We start from the raw sequence: 15443 nt of genomic DNA on the forward strand, positions 1-15443 counted from the left end.
TAACTTAGTGAACTTCAAAGCCAAGTGAGATTTGAGGCCAAGCCTCATCTGACACTCTGACCCAACATTTTCCAGCTTGGTGCCCTCTAGATGTGTTGGACTGTAAGTTGCAGTTCAAAAGGGTACTCTAATCACTATAGCACAATCATTTAAAATTTTTTTTTTACTTTGACTTCATTTATTTGAACTTACACTTGAAAAAATAAGATCATCCACCATAAGGTTTGGGAATAGAGATCTCTTCTAATAATAGTAGTCCTCATTCAGCAAGCTATCTTTCCATAAGTGTACAACCAAGAGGGTACTTTAAAAAGGCTTTCTCATTTGGGCAAGGGACTCCATTTTTATGAGTGCCTTCTACAAAAGTCTTTAGAGCAAGCCACATGACAAATGCATCTAGATGACAAATGAATGCATGTCTGATCAACTCCATTGAAGCACAAAAGCTTATTTCCCTTGCCCTGACATTCTAACAAAATATATGAAAAATCATCAGGCGTACAATTCATAATTTTTGAGTAGAATACACGTTTTCTCACTTTTTTTAATCTGACAGTTTCCACCTCAATCATGCAAAAGATCCAACCGTATGGAAATCTAGTGGACAGATGTCCTAAACTGTTTATCTAATAGAAAATATGCATGGAAGCTATTGATCTGTATGTAATAGGTCCCACCACACTGTATATATATATACAGAGATAACATAACATAACCTAAATTTGTCAACATTGCTTACATGGAGCTTGTCAATCACTTGCCATGGGCTTTCAGCTTTAAGTCATGCTGCTACCATGCATTTGGACAGTAGGTACTCTAGAAGTAGGTGAAAATATTAAGTATGTGTGACACAAAAATAATGTATAATATAGAGCTCATCTTGTTATTGTAGGTATTGCTAGATGGACCTTGGCCCAATCAGTCCACCATTTTGTTTAGGCAGCGGCCAGCCACAAGTCTCCAGAAGCTCACCAGAAATGTATGATACTGTTGTGTGTCGCAGCACCTGGTACTCCGCATCTGAACTCTGATCATGTAAGTTATTACAATTCATAAAACCATAATTATAACAATATGATAGCAGCTGTTAAACAATACATAATTATGACAAACAAGCAGCAAAGAAAGTTTTAAAAATTAAAAACTGCACCAGTTTAAATACAGAGAATTAAAGTGTCAAATAAAAGCCTTTTGAAACCAAAAAAGTATATAACGCCTGTTTAAAAACCATCAAAATCGGGGCTATATGCCCAGGGAAGGAGATGCATAAGCATGGGGCCACCATAATAAAGGCCCTAGTGCATACAAAACATGGCTTTATGGTACCTACTACTCCCTAGCATGGAAGTTCCCTTCTTACTGCTGCACATGGAGTTGTTTTCAGTAACCTGCCCCATTATTCCCAAGCATTCTCTTGTGCCCCTTCTGTAAAATAGAGAAAAATATTGTTGTTCCAATAGGTAGAAAGCCAAAACACACACACACACACAGCAACATCCTAAATATTTAGATTCATTCACAAATGTAACTATCTGCTTCCATCTTGAAAAAGACCAAGGAGGAAGCCTGCCTAGTATTTCCAAATAGTTTACTAAAAAAAAAAGTTAATGGTGCACTTATTTGCCCTCTTCAATTCATATCATAGTTTCAATTTGTACACAGATTGGGGTTCATAACTGCTTCATAATGTTTCTGTAAAACCTGTTTAGGTTGCATTTTACAGTTCCTAGGATACCACCTAGGATACCAGCCAACATCTATTAATAACTAGATTTGCTATGTATAAATGAACAGAAGAGGGGCATCAGACAAACTCAGCCAGGATGGCTTCCTTTCTTTTAATTAATTTTATTGATTTTTTTTAACAAATTAAACATTCATAAACAGTAAGTCAACTTGGGAATACATTGACTACCATTTGTCATCAATATTAGTTGATGATGGTTTTATTGTTTTTAATTGCTATTTTATTGTTATTATGGTTTTATTGCGTTTAATATTATTGTTTTTATTGCTTTTAATATTTGTACTGTTTTAATGTATTTTATTGTTTTAAGCCGCCTTGTGAGGGCTCCTGCCCTGAAAGTCATCCAAGAAATGTTTTAAATAAATAAATATTCTACAATACAGAGATTGCCTCACCTATATTCTATTCATTTATCTTATTCCATTCATGTCCAATTATCCTAACAACCTCCCCAGCTGACACAGTCCACCCTGTGAACTTGTTACTACGCATATAGTAACAAGCACATTACTATGCATATGCTCTATGCCTTACACGAGTATGATCCTCTGTATGAGTGGTAAACAAGCCGGGAGTTTGGGATTTAGTGTTGTTATGAGGGTCTTGAGTCATGTGCAACTACCTACATAGACATGCTTCCCCCCCCACCCCAGTTTCCTTTCTTCTCTCCATGTTTTTTTCTCAGAGTAGACAGGGTTTAAGGAGAGCCCTTATTTTTAGGCTCTCTGTTCCAAATTCTATTTTTTTACAATGATATTGTTTCCCCCTTCCAATATTAGTTTAACCTCCATTTAGTCTCCCCCTCAGCAACCAACCAAAGGCCTTACTTTTCGAAGTTTAAACACAATAGGATACATCCTATTATCTATAGCAAAGGTGCATGCTTAACCAAAACCTGCGAGAACACAGAAGCTGGGTTCAGACAACGCGATAACCAATGATGATTTAAATAGTCAACGGTTGGTTATTTAACCCACCATGAGTTATGTTGTGTGGACGGAGTTTTTTTAACCAATGGTTGGTTATTTGGCCAAAATATCCAAAGCAAGTAACCAATGTTGTGCAGAGTTGGCTATTTGAACCACCATTGGTTATTGTGTTGTGTGTAAGGCACCGTTGGTTATTTGATCAGCCACAGAGTCCAAGGCAAGAGTGGCCAAAATGGTGGCTGCCACTCTAGTCCAGCTGGCAGGATAGATTTTCAGTAGCAATGGCTGATGGGATACTAATGGGAGGACTGCGGGGAGAAAGGGCAGGGGATGAATGAGTCAAGTCAGTGTGGACTAATAGTCAACTCAACTCGGATCCTAATCCACACCATGGTTGATTATCATGTTGTGTGGGGAGTACGCCCTAGATAAACAACTGTCGAGTTGATTATCCCCCCACTGTTGAATATTGTGTTGTTTGAAGTGTAGCCTGTACCTGCTCTATGCTTCGAAGTATCCATGACCAACCATGAAGAGAGGGCTGAAAGAAGGGAAATATAATAGCCTCCCTTTTCCTCCTGTCTCTTTTGATATCCCTCTGATCTATCCATTCTATACTTTTCATATTACCAGCAACATCTAATGTCCCTGGCATATAGTGCCCCCAAGCCCTGTCTTGCCATTTCCAGACCACCTTCCCCACTTTTATTTGGCACAACCTAATTCCCCCCTCCTCCCCCACACCCCTCAAATTATCTCTGGGCTATTACAACTAAAGTACTAGTCTATGCACTAGGGGGTTGTTATACTGAGCACTTTTCTCTTCTGTAAGATATCCATGATTAAATATTACAAGCTTTATTGTCTCAAGTTGTTCTCGAGCTACTTTTCCCCATCTGAAGTAGCTATTTCCCTACTCAGTTGAAGCACAGTGCATAATCTGCTGTGTGTGTGTGCCAGGCCTCTAGAAAAGATCCTTTCATTCTCACATTCATCATGACACATGTACACATGAGAATTTTCATGCATGGGTGAGTGAGGATGTGCAATCACTGGAGGGAAGTGAAATATTCCATACCTGCAGTTTTTCCTAAACAAAAAGGCCGTAAACGCACCCAAATTGGTCTTTAGTGTATCAAATAGTTTCCGAGAACATCATCAACACTCTGTCAGTACACACACTCTAAGATATTGCCAATTAAATCAGTGCACAACAAGACAATTTGCCCTTTCATTAGTGCAGGAGTTCATCATTCCTACTTGCACTTTATCCTTTGCAGATGCTCTTCTCATCAATAGCAGCTTTCTTTTCCTAGATGGCCAAATAGAACAGAGTATGACTACCAAAGGGAAGCAGCCATTCAAAACAGCATTCTAGAAACCTTTCCTGTACTAGGGCCCTTTAAAACAACCAGAGCTCTGCCAATTTTTTTAAAATCATAACTACGTCAGTAATAAAAGACTAGTTATTTCTGTTTTCAGTGCACTTTTGTTCCTGTCTTTACCCCATACTCAAGGGTTTCTGACAGATTAACAGGTCAGTCTAATCACAGCTTTCCTTTTTGGCAAATGTATCACAAGCCAAACCCCCCAAAAATGGCAGGGTGCATGCTTCAGTACCCTGCCCTACAGAATACAATTGGCCAGTTCAGATATAACAGTAAGCCAAAATTCAAAAGAACAGGCTAGCAGCCCATTTACTCCCACTTGGCTCTTTCTGCCAGCATGAACAGCTAAAAAAACCAAGAAACCTCTATCCATGGTTTGTTTACCATTGTGTAACTGGGACCCCTGGGGTATTCCTCTCCTAAGAAGCATCATAAGCCAGGATTTGTAATTGGGCTTATGAGTCTGGCTTGTTACAAGAGCAACAAACCAGGGATCCTAGGTCAGACACAATGCTAAATGCAGTACATATTTACCAGGTTCAGATAACACGATAACTAACAGTGGTTTAAATAGTCAATGGTTGGTTATTTAACCCACCATGAGTCATCTTGTTTTGTGGAAGGAGTTTTTAAACAAACGATTGGTTATTTGGCTGAAATAACCCACGCAAAGAACCACTGTGTAGTGTTGGCTATTTGAACCATTGTTGGTTATTGTGTTGTGTAGCGGGCCCCATTGCTTATTTCGTCGGCCATCGGTGGTTATTTCGGAAGCGGCTGAGTCGTAAGGCAAGAGCATTCAAAGCAGCGGCTCCCACTCTAGCCCAGCCAGCAGGATAGTTTTTCAGCAGCAATGGCTGAAGGGATACTAGCGAGAAGACTGAGAGAGGGGCAGAAGACAGGGGATGGGTGAGTCAACTCAACGTGGACTAATAGTCAACTCAATGCTGATCCTAATCCACACCATGGTTGATTATTATCATGTTGTCCGGGGCGTACTCCCTAGATAAACAACTGTCAGGTTGATTATTACCCCACTGTTCACTACCGTATTGTCCGAATGCAGCCATTCTCTCTGGGCTCACTCCTCCTCTTCACTATTGCAACCTGATTGTTCAGCTGCCTCTTGCTCTGGCCCAGACAATGGTGGTGGTGAAGAGGTGGAGCAGTAGATGCCACTGCCTACTTGCTCAGTGGCTCTCTGTCTGGAAAGCAGGCAAATTGATGAGAACATAGGACTATGAGAAATAACAGCTAGTGATAACGGTGGGGAGAAGGTAGACTCATTGAAGAAGGGGGAACCATTATCCAAGGCCTCTCAAAAACCTGGAGCTGGCACTAAGCGTTCTCCCCATGTCATTTCACAAGCTGTTGAAACTCCCCCAGGCTCTGAAACTTGGTGACATGCTCCTCAAAAAATGCTGTGCAAGTCCAAACTCCTGCTAGACTGAGGCCAGAGCTCAATGTTCAGCAACTAATGCAGAATTCCCAAACCTCACTTGCCTCAGACATGCAAAGCAGCAGTGAAGTGGGGGCAATCGTAGCAGAGAAGCAGTGGGTAGAATGGTTCATCACCCTTTCCCCACGCACCAATTTCCCCCTACAACCGCTCTCCACCCCAATCACTTCCCCACTCAGTCTGGTTACAAGACTGGGGGAAAGTGTCCAGGGAAGAAAAAAGAGAATTGCAGAGGAAAGACAGTAGGTGAGTATGGTTAAGCATATTCATCCCCAGAATCTTCCCTGCAAATACCTTTCTGTTGTTACTTTGCCCATTAGAGGTAAATATAGGATTGGGAATGTATCTAATTCTCCTCTGAGCCCTTAAGATATTATACCATATTGGGATGAGAACATGTAGCCAGAAAACATTAGGGAGTTTTAAAAAATCTGGAAAGATTTGCCAGTGCAGAGACATACTGCTAGATCAGAGACGGGAAACATGTGGCCCTCCAAATGTTGTCAGACTGTACACCAGCCCTAGCCAGTACAGCATATGGAGGGCAGCATGTTCCTCATCCCTGCACCAGATGGTCATGTGGCACTTTATAATAGCAACTTACCTTTCCATTTGCCCACCCCAAAAATTATTTTCCCCACCCACAAAAGGTCCAGAAAAACTGAGATCCCAGCATCATCTCCAGGTCCCAAGTGACTGGCCAATCCAGCCCAGGATGCACTCTGCTGGCGACATCACATCCCTCCACATAATTGATGGAAATCCTGTTCATAGGAATAAGTTGACTTCTTTCTTGCTGCTCAATGTGGCTTGTTTTCCTTTAAGAAATATTCTTATTTTATAGAACAAGTATAAAATAAGAATATTAAGACAGGTGAAAAAATACAATATTGGTGAAAAGATTCACACTTACCTAACCCCTACATGAAGCGTGCAAGCTTCTGCATTGGACTATTGTGGGTGTGATATCACCAGTAAAGTGCATACTGAGGACCTGCAGGGAAAAGAGAAATGGAAGCTATCAGTTGAAGTTACTGTTGTCCTGATATGCCCTTCAGAACAAACTGCGGGAGGCAGTCAGCTATATTTACTTAACAAGCATACACACGGACCAAATCATCCTTCAGAATTGTCCAGTCCCGCGTTGCGATTTAAGTAACCACTGCCTTGTTCAGAGCCCGAACACGAAAACGAGACCTCCAATATATCATAGGTGACATTCTAAAGCTCCAACAAACAGGAACATAATCCATCATGCATTGCTTGCACAAGGATAACCTGGCATTCCTGCGGTGCTTGAAACAGGCCCACAAAATAGTCTAGTCCTGGCCCTATACCAGCAATAGCCCACGGTTTTTTGGTATACCAAAAAACAATCTCCTTACACATATATTCACTACTTTCCCAAGTAGCATGGTCACTGAAAGAGTATATTGCATAGTTTTTCTAAAATCTGCCAGTCACCTCTAAGTTATACATTAGAACTAGCATTTTAATGCTACTACTCCAACAACATCTCAGGTACAAGAACCAAAGATATCATTCCTTGGTGTTGATGTGGCCACTGATACTACTGGTTTTATGCATACCAGCTCAGCAGGCTGGACGGCTTCAGACAGGCTGATTATTACTATCAGATGGAAAAGCAACAATAGCCTTATCCAGAAATTATTACTCATGCGTGAACCAGACATTATTGCTCATGGGTAGTATGTGCCAACAAGTGCCACTTCATGAAGCCAACTAGTCTCGTCGCCTGGCATTCACACAGAGAGTGTGAACAGCTGCAGTGGCTTCCAAGCGATCTGGAACCCCAATTGCGCATGATTCCAGATCATACGGCAACCTTCATGTGAACAGCTGCGCATGTGAGATCTCCACCCCTGCACATGTTCACGGTCAGCACATCCCCATTCCCTGGTCACACGTCAGTCTACGCACGAATAACAATAACTTCCAAATACAGCTAACGTCTGTTGCTTATTGTAAAGCCAGAAACATAGTTTTATTTTTATAAAGGAGCAAAGACACATCCAAGTATATATCCTATCCTATCAGTATCCAGACGAAACAGCATAGAACATCCCACATTGCGAATCACGACAACAAATGCCCACAATCAGTAGCCTCTTCTGCAGCTGCTGCGGTCTATCCCCCCACTCCCTAAGATGGGGATTTCTGCAGCCTATCATCAACTCTCTCCTTCTTCATGCTTCTGCTTTTTAAATATAGAGTCAGTATGACTCGTGGATGTTTTAACACTCCTCAGCTAACCAATTAACCAGTCACTAATGCTGGCAAGGGGAGGAAATGGTTCTAATTCCTAGTAACTAACATCAATGTTTCAGGATCAAGTCATGTTTTAAAATGTAAAAGTTTCAAGTTCTGCACCAGCATCAAATATCCTAGAGAGGCAGGCAACCAAGAACTTGATTATTCAGAACTCTCTCTTCTATCTAGTAGCTTCTTGGAAACCAAGAATGCTGACATGTGCTCAAATTGCAATGGACTCTGTCTCCAGATGCCTGCTCTGGGGATTAGACATGTATTTTGCCACCTTATTTTGCCACCTTATTTGATCGCCTTAGAAGTGGTTGGACTCCATAATAGAATTGGAGCTACCTAGTGGGAAGGGCTTCAGGGTACAAAACCCTAAAGAGGAAATACAGGAGTGAATGCCTTCCTTCCTTACAAATTAAGAATATGTCTCATCTTTTCCTTATGAAGACGAGACTATGAGAAAACATTTTGCAAGATTGTGACAAATAATAATAATAATCGTAGGGTTGCTTGGGACCAGCCCTAGCCTTCCTGGCTCTCCATTTGAATATTCTAAACCATAGGAGGGATGCAAACAAAAGTAATTTATGAAATACATTATTTTTTTTGTTAAGGGTGAAGGAAGTGCAAGGTTACTACTAAACATGGAAACTAGTTTTTTTAATTGTGATTGTTTCTTTGAAGAGATGCCAGGTATTTAACAGAGTTCTCAGGCTTAGCACAAAACTACCATTCCCAATTCCATATAGTACTAATTTTGTAGCTAAATCAGTTATAGAAATGTAAACTGGGTTTGATTTCAAAAGCAACACTACCTCATTAACAAAACAATGTTGCCAAGCAAAATAGCTTAAAAACATAGGACTATTTACGGTTGTGATGTTTTTTAAAAGCAGAAAACGTATCTATGCTTGGAGATATGAAGACTGATGGGGGGGCAGAGAAAAACAGGGGGGATGCTCCCCCCTCAAAAAGGATCTGAAGAGTTTTAGAGAACTCAAATGTTTGCACATTTTTGTGGAATTTTGGCTGTTTCTAATAAAGGGATTGCCCAATTTTGGATTTTTCCCCTCATGCACCAGCACAGCTATCTTTGTTTTTGTTTTTTTTAAAAAAAGACTAAGTAAACAGCCATTTAAGGCTTTTGTATCTTAGCAGGGTGATTGGCTAACTTACACATGGGTGTTCAGCAAACACAGAAAGAACAACCTAAAGGAGTTCCAACCAGGCTGTGTATAAGAACAGCACACCTCTGAATGAATTCCAATTGCTAAAGAACAAAAAGCTATGGCCTTCATGTCCAGCTTGTGGTTTTCCCAGGGGCAACTGGCTGGCCACTGAGGAGAACTCCTTAATTCCTCATCTACAACTGAAGTATGCAGAACTGCACCTGCTCACTTGCCTCTCTAGTTATCTTTGCCTCCCCTCTGCTGTTGTTTTCTTCACTATCAATTTTGGTTAGAAGCACTTCAAGGAGCGGTCCTGTGTTTTTACTTATGTAACTTTAGGACACATAAGTACATTGCCTAAAGGATTAAATGTCTAGCTAATTCAGTTATCAAGTTGCACAGTTTATATTCATATTATCAGTGTAATGGTCTCCTGTTTTGTGCTTGTTAACTGTGCAGGCTCCTCTCTGTTGTTGTGCCTATTAGTATTACATACATTTAATTTCAAGTATCCTTTCACAGCTTCCTATGTATTCCATACTAGCACCATAAGGCACCTTGCTCTAGAATACTGATGTTTTCTAAATGCTCAAGGAACAATTTTAGGAAGGCCCACACAACACACCATCAAAAATTATAAGTCCTACAATTCCCAATATCCCCCAGTCACCCATCAGAGTTGCAGGACCTCTTTCTGTCTAAACATGGACAGCATTGCACTTTAAGTGTTTCTTTTCCATAATCACTTATTACTTATGAAAGTTGATAGTCCAAATGGATACTTTGCATGACCTGTAAAAATGAACACGGTCATACTAAGGATGCAGTCCTATGCACACTTCCCTGGGAGTAAGTGTCATTGAGCTCAACGCGCTTACTAATGAGTAGATGTGTCTAGGATTGCACTGCACGACAGACATTTGCCTATCTTTTGAGGCTTTAATTTGCTGAGATTCAGGGTGTTAAAGTAAAGGACAACAGCAACTGTACAGCACTGCACCAAGGAACAAATGACTAAGGAGATTGTCAGGGGCTGAGATACCTTGGCAGAGGAAAATTCCATAGTTTCTCAAGCATTTCAACTTTTAAAGATTCGTTGAGCAGTCACTGGGAAGGAAACAGTCACTTTTTGCTCTGTGTAAATATTCAGCCATGCTTCCTTACCAGAGCATACATCTGCACCAAGGATATTATTAGATTTTTTTAAAAAAATATTTTGACTAGATATGCTGGAAGCAAAATAGTAATCAAACCCATAGCTTGAAAAGTGTTTCGTCTGTGAACAAAAGTTGAGCAGCGTTTGAAAAACCTGCTTGATATCAGAGGTTATAAAGGAAACCCAACACAAGGTTACAAGCTGTCCTCTGCACCACTCATTAATCAAATCTGGCGGGTACTGAGCCGATCACAATTCCCAGTGCCACGTCAGATAGCATGAACAAATGCATCAGCGTGGTTTTACTTTGGCCTCGCACCATGAAACCCCCCTGAAGGACAAGCTCTGCTGATTTTGTTGCCTAATCGCCCACAATGGGCTTAAGGTGTATTGTGTAACCTTTCCCAGTGTCTAATTCCACTACAATCAGGTAGAAGCCAGCAAGCGTCAACTGCCAAAGATTAACACACACACAACTAACTAGCAGAGAAAGGACATGAATGTTTAAAGATTTTTTTTCCATCCTGTACAGAGTTCAGGATAGATTTCTTGGTAACAAAACAAGACGCCCCATTTCTACACAGAAAAAACTAAGGCATATGGTGGGCGAACCAAAAACAACACATGACAGTATCTCACTGTCAGGCTGCAATTCAAACGTGTACTATAATTTACCTTATGGGACACAACTTCTGCCCCATCCTGTTCATTGCTCCCTCTATTAGTGCACAGCATTCTAATAAGACACGGAGGTTTTACTAGGAGATACTTTTAAAGCAGCCTTCCCCAACCCGGTTTCCAACCGCTACTCCCGTCATCCCAGCCTGCCTGGCATAGTGGGGGTTGTTGTTAAATGCATCTGGAGGGTACTAGGTTGTGGAAGGCTGCTTTAAAATGTCATCGCAATACATCACTACTAAGAAAATAACATACCACTAAAGCAAGTACAAGCGCCAGGAAAAGTTCATATCCCTAATTTTTCATTATGTAAAAGCAAACTGACATTTATCCCCACATCCATCACAACCGAAAACTAGCCTCCAAGCCAGTGTCACCAGAGGCAAATTATATAATATGCATTTGAGAGATTTCTATTGCAGCTTTTTTGGATATTTATATAAAAATAACAGCTGATGCTCATAGCGATTGAACTTCTGCTTCTTACTAGTTTTGTTTGTCAAGAGTAACAAATCAAGGAACAATAAAGGCTCACATAAACATATTTTGGGGGATGCTGAATCCTCTTCAACGGGGAAGGAGCTTGAGAGAAGGCAGCAGTTCACATGTATGTATCTTCATGCATTCAGACCATGGATAGCCACTGGACCTTGGGAAAACAGTAGCAACAAAACAGATACAGTGGCCCTATACCTGAACTGAACTCACATAAATACAGAGGGAAGATGTGGAAAGAAAAATCTCATCCCCACACAAAGATGCTACGGTGTGTGGAGCAAGTTAACAGGCCAAATGCCGAGTCTCCCTTCCCAAAAAACACTACCACAACCTCTGTAGAGCATCGCTATCACATACATGTCAAAAAACATTTGCCCACATATAAAGCAAAACATTTCACTGGGACACATATTCACAGCCACCTCTTTAGAATTCCCCACACACACACAAGCAGAATTAGCAAATAGCCTTGACATTCACATATTGCTCCATAAATAAAGAATAGCAGCCCAGAGGGTTCAAAGCATACATGGGCAGCATCCCATGTTATAGAGTTTATCAAGAAAACCAGGGAAAGAGGAAGGAAAGCAATGGAAGGGCTCCTAAGAGGCACAGAGAAAGAGAGACAGAGACATATACACAAGGCTTTCCCCAACCGGGGGCCCTCCAGACGTTTTAGACTTCGATTCCCATTAGCCCCAGCCTGCATAGCCAACAGTCAGGAATACTGATATAGATAGCTGATATCTATGGAGTACATCTGTCTATAGAATGGACTACACACCCACCCATATATACGCACAGAGACACTCACTCTTCTACTTAGGAGAATGGCAAATGTGCAAGAGCTGTTTAGCCGTACTGGAGGTTTGGGCCGCGGTCGCAGCCGCCGCATCTCACCCAGCCACATCCCTTTCCCCCCAGCCTCGTTCTCCTCTGCCTCCTCCCCTTCCCAGGGGGCCAAAAGGGCCTTCGGCATCGGAGCCTCACCGTAGATCATGGCCAGGCCGGTCTCATGGAGGAAGCGGACCCGGCGATGCTTGAAAAGCCAGATGGTGAGGATGGTGAGCGTGAGCAGCAGGATGAACGTCAGGAGGCTCACGCTGTCCTGCCGGTGACTCTCCTCCGCTTCTTGCTCCGTGGCGATCTCCTCCATGGCGCTGCTGCTGCGGCTGCTTCGCTCCCCTGCGCACAGCCCGGGGACGTGATAGAAGAGGAGAAGGCGCAGCAGCGGGAGCAGCGGGCGCGTCATGGTGGGCTGCCCCCCGAGCCTCGCTAGCGCCCTCGGTGCGCCGAGGTTCTAGCCGCCTCTGCAGGGTCAGTGCTCCGCCAGCCTCCGCTCAGTCTGCCGGTGTTGCCGCCACGGCCGGAGCAAATTCAGTGCGCAGGAGCTCCGCTCCGCTCCTCCCCGCCCCCTTCCGTGGATTCTCTTCAGCGTATAGGCCCCGTCAGCCCAATAAGTTTGCCAGCCGGGAGCCGTTCTCCCGTCCCGCCTCTTAAAGGCCCGTCGTGGCGCGTGGAAGCTGCGAGGCGCCTAAAGCTCCAGCTGCACTGAAGGCGGGATCGACACATGCAGCAGAATGAAGAGGTAGAATGGGCCTCACCACTTCATACTATAGGGGGGGGAGCAGAAATGCCATTTTGGAATGCTCCTCCTTCCCCATGTTCAAAACAAAACTCCTTATCTGGGAGAAAGGGTCTAGCTAGTCCCTTTGCTTTTTGTGCTGTTTGTTTGCTTCTTCGGGTTTTTTTTTAAATGGCAGAACGTCATTAAAATACAGGAGTATTCCAAAATGTAAACCCCCTACTATGCTCTGATGTGGTGCAGTCCATGCTGCCACCTCATTCCGCAGCCTCTGTAGACCAGACCTGAGTGGGGAAAACAAATGAGCAAAGTTCGCTAACCTGTTAGCTTGGTGGGCATTTAATCTTTACAGCACTTCCCTTCCCCAGTTGCAAACCGAGGAGTGAAAGAGGGATGTAGCAGGCCAACCTGGGAAGGTGGGGTTGCCACAACCCATCTCCAGCGAGACTAGTGGTTGTCCAGGGTTGTACACTGAGATTGAAATCCGATGCATACTGACCTGGGAGAGTAAGGCCCATTGAATATTTCCAAATAAATATGATCACATTGTACTGCATATGCAGTTGTAGTGTAGTACTGGAAGCCATTGAATCTCCAGTTCAGATTTCGCCTCGGCCATTAATTCACTAGTGTGCTTTTAAACAAGCCATCTATTATTTATTAATTAAATGAATTTCTAACCTGTCTTTTAGGGTACAATGCCTTCTCAAGGCGGTTTATAAAAAAAAGTTTTTTAAACACTTAAAAGCATGACGTAAAGCAACATTAGCAATAGCCAATAAAGACAGCAAATGACAATTGCAAAACATTTGACCAAATCAGAAGTGGATTGGAATAAAAATGTCTTAAGATTTGGCTTAAGAAGCAGAAGTGATGAGGCCTTAAGTACTTCCCTAGGGAAGATGTTCCAAAATCATGGAGCTGCCACTGAAAAGGCCCTATCCATCATACCCACCAGAGTCTCCGGTACTCTACATCAGCTTCAGTCTGCAACATCAAGATAATTATACAGATCATTGTATAATCTGAGATCATTGTACAGATGCTCTGAGATCATTGTACAGATCTCAGAGCATTGTTATAAGGATTATTGGGTTAATACATACAAACACTTTACAATTATGATATAAATGTTAAATAATATTTATAGTACAATCTTTCTATACATATTTATGTATAATTAAGCCCCATGAGTTCAATTAAGCTCAGGTAAGTTTGTATAGGATTGCACCCTAAATCAGATTCAGATACTTCCGATTATTAATTGCTTAAATATTTGTTTTCTCATGTCCTCTCCTTTTAGTCCCCTGATATTTTGTACTATCAACAACTTCTGTAATTAGTTCCTTGGAGTCCTCTAGCAATATTTCCCAAAGAAAGTTGGAAAGCTGCAATGTTTACTGTATATTCTGTTGAGTAGAGTCATATTCAGCTCAACTGGGAAGGTTTTATTCTAAGCTGGTGTTTAAGATTATTTAAATAGCTAAAACACCACTAAGTGCAAAGATAAGAAGCGCATAAGAATAAAAAAATTGCATCCTAATAAAATGCAGAGATAAACTTATCAATCCTATGCATCTTTACATGGCATGCATTTCCAAACACAGTAAGACTGACTTCCCACTACATATGCACAAAATCAAGTTATGTGTCCAGTGAAATTTCTTGGCTTAGGGTTGCTGTCACCAACATTGGGCCTCCAGATGTTTTGGATGACACTTCCCATCAGCTCCAATCAGCTTGGGCATTGATGAAGGGTGGCAGGAAGTGTAGTCCAAAAAGCCTGGAAGGCACCACATTGGGGAAGGCTGGTTTAAGAGTTCTTAAAGCTGCATAGAATCAGGCTGTTACATGCAAGAAATGCATGAAGTAAGAATTCCTGTTGTCAGTGCACTATTAGACTACATTCTGCATAGCAACATGATATACTAAAGAGAACTCAGGTCTCTATAGCCAGTCCACATTTGCAACCTGGCCCTACTATTGCGCTAACTGAGACCTAAATTTATAACAAGTTCCAGGGGCAGTCCTACAAGGATAAGAGAGCACTGAAGACCTAGGATGTTTCTGCAATATTTGCTTTATATTATTGCTGAATCATAGGGTTGGAGCATCATCTAATCCAAGAGGAATTATGTATTACAGGTACACAAACAACCCTAGTGAGGGCAAATACACTCCTCAAAGCAGACAGCCCAGTCAGCATCAAATTCCAAGAAAACAACTGTACAGCTCCTCACCCCAAGGCTGCATCCTGTTACCAGCTCTCAGTCTTTATGTTTCTCTCCATCATACTGCCAAATGCTTTTCATCGTCCCCCTGTTCCCTATGCTCAGCTGAAGGAGTGGCATCTTCCCCAAGCTCTGATGGGTATCTCATTCCAAAAACTCATTCCAAAAACCAGCTATGAGGAGGCCATCTCCTGTCAATAGCTAAAACATTAACCAATCATTCTGGACTGTGAGCCAGTAGTCAGCCAAACAAAGGTCAGCCAGCCCAGCAGATATCATGGCATTTCCCTTGAGCATGCTGCTTAGACTCCAGAATTAGGTTC

At 42.1% G+C, this 15443-nt stretch overlaps 1 protein-coding gene across 3 annotated transcripts in view; it reads right to left on the reverse strand.

The window, feature by feature from the left end:
• Positions 1–12858, reverse strand: part of SLC9A7 (solute carrier family 9 member A7) — a 55477-nt gene extending 42619 nt beyond the window's left edge. For all 3 annotated transcript variants that reach the window (XM_063126316.1, XM_063126313.1, XM_063126314.1), the window contains exon 1: positions 12295–12858. In XM_063126316.1, the coding sequence (XP_062982386.1) occupies positions 12295–12556 (262 nt within the window). In that variant the 5' untranslated portion in view covers positions 12557–12858. The remainder of the gene's footprint in view (positions 1–12294) is intronic.
• Between the last annotated feature and the right edge of the window lie 2585 nt (positions 12859–15443).

This window comes from Elgaria multicarinata, chromosome 5, assembly GCF_023053635.1.
Source record: "Elgaria multicarinata webbii isolate HBS135686 ecotype San Diego chromosome 5, rElgMul1.1.pri, whole genome shotgun sequence".
In the NCBI taxonomy this organism is placed as follows: domain Eukaryota; kingdom Metazoa; phylum Chordata; class Lepidosauria; order Squamata; family Anguidae; genus Elgaria; species Elgaria multicarinata.